Below are 7,078 nucleotides of genomic sequence, written 5' to 3'. Positions count from 1 at the left end.
ACTGGAGTCAGGTGCTCTAATTGGCCACAGCTGTTCTAGTTAATCTAAAGCAAACCTTCCTCCCTTGGCAGGGAATAAGGCCCCCTGCTAACACTCTTATGCTGCCCTCTGGCCATGCTGTATCACACTAGGTTTTGCCTCCTGGTAAAGGAGAGAATTGGGAGGAGGGGGTGTAGAGGAGCCTCTTCCCAAAACAAAAGAATGACAACCAAAAATTGTCCTCAGAATAGGTGGGGAAGTCATTTTAATCAAAGATCTAGGAAAGCCTTTGGGAGAGCAACCTGGGTATTCTGTATTTTCATATGAAATAAGATCAGGTTGTAAGTCAAAGCAAGATATTTGTACCTGCCACCAGCCCTGAAATCATAGTCTGGCAACTGAAAGTCAAGTTGTTCTTTCTGCCTTGTTAACACTGACAAAGATCCCAGAATCCGAATATAGCAGTTTTGTTGACATTACAGTAAAACCTCAGTGTTAGGAACATGGTGGGAATGGAGGTTGTTTGTAACTCTGAAACAGTTTGTAACTCTGAACAAAATGTTACAGTTGTTCTTTCAAAAGTTTACAACTGAATATTAACTTAATTAATACAGCTTTGAAACTTTACTATGCAGAAGATTAATGCTGCTTTTCCTTTTTTTTTTTAGTAGTTTACGTTTAATACAGTACTGTACTATATTTGCTTTTTTTTTTTTTTTTTTTTTTTTTTGGTCTCTGCTGCTGCCTGTTTCCAAATGAGCTGTATGGTTGACTGGTCAGTTCATAACTGAAGGAAATCTGGTTAGTTCCATTGGTGCCTGTAAGAAATATACTAGCATATCTCCTTAACGAATCTTTAAAAAGTACATGACTCAGCAGAATTGATCAGAAAACTAAGAACTATTACAGAATGCAAACAGGGACAGATTCTGACCAACATCACACCTCAGTAAATCCATCATAACTTAGTTATTTCAGTGGAACTAATGTGCATTTACACAACTGTAACGGATCAGATTCTGGCTCATAGGGAATAGATATGTACAGTTAAATGGTATATTATACAATCACTTGTCTGAGCACAAGGACATCTGAATGCTTTTCTATTGTTGCTATTAGCAAAATATCTTAAACAACTTCAATATCCTAGAAGTTGCATTGCTTGGTTTGAGCAAAAACACTTACATTTAGTGAGGTAAAAGGAGATTTTAGACAGCACCTTTGTGTTCCTGATGAAGGAAGGAAAAGGTTTTTGTTTTTAACAGGAAGGTGCTAGCCCTTATGCCTAAGATTTGTGTGTGGAGAGGAAATGGGGGCAGGGGAGGAACTGAGCAGGAATAATTTAAGAACTGCGCAGGATCCTAAATGAATTTTCTGCTTTTAAGCCAAGCCCTGGAGTGTTTACTCTGGGCCTGTAGCTGTGTTAACTTATGGCACACACTTCCTGCCCCCAGCCCTCCACTCCTTCTTATTCCACCTGCCACTTCACTACTCCCCACTCACACTGACCCTTACAGCCTCAGAAATACCTTTGCATGGTCCCTGGGAAAAGGAGAGCAGTGTCACAGAAGTGGATGAGCCCCACTTTGTAGCGTGGGTCTCCCCATGTACACAAAGGTCTCCCTGTGAGGGCAAAAACTGACCTTTACAGAGGCAAAATACCTACTCGTGTCATTAGGTGTCTTGTGAGAGTGAGGTTTTCAAGATTTGGCCCTTTGAATACAAGACCTGTAATAGGGGCATCAGCTACTACAATTAAGGATGTTATAAATTAACACAAATTTAGTGAGTAAAACATATTTTAAGTGGGTTTATATTCCCATTTTTCTCCTTCAAGTGTCTGTTGTTCAAGCTCTCATGCAAAAAAACCCACTGTCTCTCTAACTTGAAACACCATGCAAGTTGCAGTAAGTTAAAGGATAACATCATAAGTAGTCTGGAAGATACATATGAAAAACTGGAGTCTAGGAATGTAGGCATCAGAGATGGAAGCCCTTTTGGGTTATCTATTCCATCTTCCATGGGCCAGAGCAGAGCTGTTTGTTTTTTTTTTTTAACTGATAAGAACAGATTTAAAAGTTTATTAGAAAATATTAAATAAAGGTGATACAAAGAGTTTGATGTGTCAGTCATTGGTCATCGGGGGAAACATACAGAGTATGGGGGGACGCTGGCAATTGGTTATGGTTCAGCATATAATACATACAGCCTGTAATGTCCCCAATGCGGGGTGTACGGTGGGTGGGGTCAAGATATAGTAGGGGGGCAGTGAGGGTACATCGCTCATATAGTGGGCTACACACAGTCATGGGTATGAGTAAGCGGGCCGGGTAATGGGGACAGGGTGACCCTCACGTGGTGGGATCCAGATTGGTAAGTTCAGGACTCAGGGGATATGGTTTGGTAGGGGGGTTGTAAGGGTTTCCCCCTCCCCCCCGTGGGTGCGTGGAGCCACATCGGCTCACTCCTGGTATTGGCGGTGGCCGGTGATGTGTTCGATGTAAATGTCTCTAGACCACCGGATAGTGTCCGAGACCATCAGGCGTCTCATGAGTCGCGCATAGCGACGGCCCACCCCACAGGCCCTGAGCACACGTTCGTTCCAGGGGTCCCAGGCGCCCAGCGCCCCGACGATCAGAGCGTCGGTGTAGACCTCGTAGCCCTTCGCCCGCAGGGTGTCAGTCAAGGGGGCGTATTTCTCGAGTTTGCGGGCTCGGGCTTCGCGGAACGCCGGGGTCCTGTTCTCGAACGGGATGGTCACGTCGACGAGGATGATCTTTTTCCGCTCCTCGTCCGTGACGACGATGTCTGGGCGCAGCGGGCTGTCGGTGCCGGGGATGGTGCGGTTGACCGCAATCTCACCGAGGTGTGGGGCGATGGCCTTCGCTAGGCGGTCCTGGACGGCGTTGTGGCGCAGCTGCCAGGCTCTGGCGTGGGGTTTGCAGCTGCACAGGACGTGGGGCAGGGTCTCCAGGGTGTACCCGCACTTCCTGCAGCGCTTGTCCCGGTTCCCGTGGCGGACGGCTCCGTTGAGCGGGACGCAGTTCAGCCGGGCGCGGTGTATGAAGCGCCAGTCGGCGAAGCGGGTGAAGCTGCCCGCGGGGAGGAAGTGGTTGCTGGAGTCCCACTTGCTGGTCACCTCGAAGGCCTTGCCCTGGTCGGGTTTTTTCCTCAGGGTGTCCACGTAGAGCGCGTGGACGGCGGCCTTCAGGGACCTCTCCAGCACGCCTCTGGCTCCGGGGCTGACGGTGATGCTGCCCTCCGTCCCGATCTGCGGCACCAGAACTCCCAGCTCCTGTCGCTCCTCGCTCCATACCCAGCAGCAGCCCAGTCGCTTCCCTAGTCGGCGTGCTTTTCAAGACTTTGTCCAATCTATTTTTAAATGCGTCAACCCCTTTCTTTGGGAGACACTTCCTCATGTTACCAAAGTTGTTCCCCTCTTTCAATATAGAAAAATACTGAGCCTAAAATTTCCTTTTCTTCAATTCAACGCTTTACTCCTGTTGTACCCCCTTGAATGACTCTAAATTGGTTATTGATTACTTTCATTCTCAATTCCTGTACTGTACACTGGTCTCCTACCCCTCCCCTCCCCTTAGTTACCACTTAGCAATGCTACAGTTTTCTTAATAATAATACCTGGCTCATACATAGCATTTTACATCCATAGATCTCAAAGTGCTCTACAAAGGAGGTAAGTAGCATTGTTCTTATTTTACAGATGAGGGTACAGGACTAGATGGACTGTTGAGCTGATCCAGTTTGTCAATATCTGGTAACGTGGTGCCCAGAACCAAATGTTGTTCCAGTTGCGGTTGCACCAGGGCTGTACAGAGAAGGGCCCAGGGGAACATAGGAATTGCCATACTGGATCAGCTCAGCAGTCCATCTTGTCCTGTATCCTGTCTCTGACTGACCAGAGCCAGATGCTTCAGAGACTGGCCTGGAAACTCTGCTGAAGGCTGATGTGGAATAAGCTGCCCTTTACATAACTATTAGGTCTCATCTTGAGCTCTAAAGGATTGGCTCAAGCTCTGAAGTACAAGACTTCTTCCTCCCTGTCCACAATGGAAGGCTTAGACATATGCAGTCCCAACTTGCAATGTCTTTTTGTTGTTGCTGTATCATATTTTAAACTCAGGTCTCGCTGCTACATCTTACTCCCCAGGCTACTCCCTCCCACTAAGGAACTGGGCATCAGGCTGTAGTTCCCCAGAAGAATTCGCTGTATTTTCGAGGCTAAATCATTTGATTTTCATCTCTCTCTCTAGATGCACTGATATTATTGCCCTGCCATACCCTAGGCTGAGTTCAGATGGGATTTAGCACCGTATCTCAGGATGACAGTCTCACTCATTCCTGTTTTCTGTTTTTCCTTCTCAGAGGCAGATGGATGATTGGACAGCTGGTGTGCTGTTTCCTGTTCGGATGCCATGAATTCCAGAAAAACACTTTCAGAAACAAGGAGAGGGTACACTGCTGGCAAAGCTTATGCTACTGCACACTCATGGCAGCTTCCACAAATCCTCATTGTGGATGTCAAGCCACCCTTTTGGGCCAACACATGTTCTAAACTTTGTGAAGCCCTGGAAAACTTCTTCTGTCTAGCATGCAGTTTGGCAGGTCCCTGTCGCATCCCATTGCTGAGCCTATATGTGGTACAGAACCAGCACGAGTGCCTCCTTCCCTTTGTGGTGAGTGTGAAACAAGGATCTTACAGACTTAGGATTTTAAAGGCTGTAACAGATACATGCAGTTTAGCATAGACGATTATGATTAATTAGAAGGTATTATATGTAAATAAGTTAATCATCCTCTGAATCACTTTTTATGGGTTTCATGGAGGTGAATCTTAAAGGAGGGATTTGAAAGGAGAAGGCCTAGTGGCCAGATGAAGTTGGCTGCAGCAAGGGCTGGGTTCAATATTTAGGGGCTCCTCTTAACACTACTACACAGAGCCAGCCCAGTCATCTGGGAGAAGTTCACACCAGCCTTGGCGCCTCTAAGAGGCAATGCTTCCCCTCTCGCAAGCATTGCGTCTGTGTATAACAAACGAAGTTTTATTAAAAGGGAAAGGGAACCAAGTATTAGTTTGGGAAAACACCACAACCACATTCAAAAACATGCAGTCATAAGGCAAACACCCATGCAGTGGCCTTTGCCTTCATTTTTCATCTTGGGGCATGAGCCTTACAAACAAATGTTCCTTTAACATGCCACTGCCCTCCCCCTTTACTGCACCCCACTCCCAGTTGCTGTCCTTGGTCAGCGAAGACCCAGAATTCAGAGGTGTGTTCATGGGAGTTCACCTCCCACCCTGGAGGGACTCGGGGGAAGGTGTTGCAGCCTTTCACTCTGCATTGCTGCTGCACCATTGTTCACTCCATGGCCATTGGCCACAGTACCGTCACTTTCTCTGCCACCACCTGCCTCTTTACTGCCACCTCTTTAGATCCTACCCCTTAACCCAGTTTTCAGTGATTTCAGCAATTAGTGAAAGAGACTGCTGTGAGGTTCCACTGAAACACTGCCCCACACTAGGCTTAGCACTTGGGCCTGGTCTACACTGGGCGGGTGGGGTGTCGATGCAAGATACGCAACTTCAGCTACGGGAATTCCGTAGCTGAAGTCGATGTACCTTATTCCAATTTACCTCCTATCCTCACAGCGTGGGATCGATGGCCGCGGCTCCCTGTCGACTCCGCTACTGCTGCTCACTCTGGTGGAGTTCTGGAGTCGACGGTGAGTGCACTTGGGGATCGATATATCGCATCTCACAAGACGCGATATATCAATCCCCGATAAATTGATCGCTACCCGCAGATGCAGTGGGTAGTCTGGACATACCCTTAGACCTGGTTATCAGCGGTTTCAGGTCTAGTGATGACCTGAGAAAACAAATGACTCAATTGATTCTAATCAGCTCTGCCTTTAAACAGTGGAGAGGGGGAGAGTTAAATAGTATCTAGGACTCTTAGGCAGAGCACATACCACCAGGTATAAACACTAGTCCCTTTTTCCACTGGGATTTGGTCTCCCTTCCCTGCTTAGTAAGTGAGGGTGAACCCCTTTATCAGGACAGGCTAAGCCCATTTCTGCTGCCCTTTACTAGTACAATAAGGATAACAACATTTCATTACCCCTCCATTCAATACTAATGTGATTTGTAACTCACCACTGGCCAAAATCCATCACATTAGCAATGCAGCTGTCTGCTGAATAGGTAGTGTAGGTGTTTGTGTGCAAATATGGTCTGGTTCTTAAGTCCAGTTCTTTTCCCCCAGCTCATCACTGATCTCAGGGGAGAGCTCATTCAGACCCTGTCTACAAAGTTATTATATGTAAAAAACTTAATCATCCTCTGAATCACTTCTTATGGATTTCATGGAAGAAGTGAATCTTAAAAGGGGATTTGACAGAAGAAGGCAAAGTGGCTTAGAACCCCTGAGATGTGCATATGCCATAACTGAGTCCTCATATAATTTTACTGCTGTAATCCTTATCCTTCTCCCCATCTCCTGCTGACAGTTGGGTAATCCTACTCTGTGCATCACATCCGAAGTTTGATGGCAAGCCCACTGGGCAGGGAATTTGCTTTTTCATTCTCTCTGTAGAGAACCAGGTCAGCCGAAGCACTGCTCTAAACTGTGCCAGCTAACAGTGCCCCCACAGCTAATCTGCCAGGGATCACCGGTAGAGCCTTGCAACCCAACGGACCCCAACTACAGGGATCTGGTTCAAGTCGGGTCAGTAAACAACCTGAGTGTCTCAGGGTCAGGTAAAAGCAGCAGAGAATCCTGTGGCACCTTATAGACTAACAGACGTTTTGGAGCGTGAGCTTTCGTGGGTGAATACCCACTTCGTCAGACGCAAGTAGTGGAAATTTCCAGGGGCAGGTATATATATAATATATATATGCTAGCAAGCAAGCTAGAGATAACGAGGTTAGTTCAATCAGGGAGGCTGAGGCCCTGTTCTAGCAGTTGAGGTGTGAAAACCAAGGGAGGAGAAACTGGTTCTGTAATTGGCAAGCCATTCACAGTCTTTGTTTAGTCCAGAGCTGATGGTGTCAAATTTGCAGATGAACTGAAGCTCAGCA

At 46.8% G+C, this 7,078-nt stretch overlaps 1 protein-coding gene and 1 long non-coding RNA gene across 2 annotated transcripts in view; one reads left to right on the top strand and one right to left on the bottom strand.

The window, feature by feature from the left end:
* Positions 1–7,078, bottom strand: part of LOC142046911 (uncharacterized) — an 80,464-nt gene that overhangs the window by 5,888 nt on the left and 67,498 nt on the right. The gene's annotated exons all lie outside the window — the stretch shown is intronic.
* Positions 4,366–7,078, top strand: part of M1AP (meiosis 1 associated protein) — a 71,511-nt gene continuing 68,798 nt past the window's right edge. The window contains exon 1 of the mRNA XM_032781896.1: positions 4,366–4,673. Within this exon, the coding sequence (XP_032637787.1) occupies positions 4,413–4,673 (261 nt within the window). The 5' untranslated portion in view covers positions 4,366–4,412. The remainder of the gene's footprint in view (positions 4,674–7,078) is intronic.

Source organism: Chelonoidis abingdonii, chromosome 5, assembly GCF_003597395.2.
Source record: "Chelonoidis abingdonii isolate Lonesome George chromosome 5, CheloAbing_2.0, whole genome shotgun sequence".
Classification (NCBI taxonomy): Eukaryota; Metazoa; Chordata; order Testudines; family Testudinidae; genus Chelonoidis; species Chelonoidis abingdonii.
The sequence above is the reverse complement of the archived record's forward strand: the minus strand, read 5'-3'. Positions and strand labels throughout refer to the sequence as shown.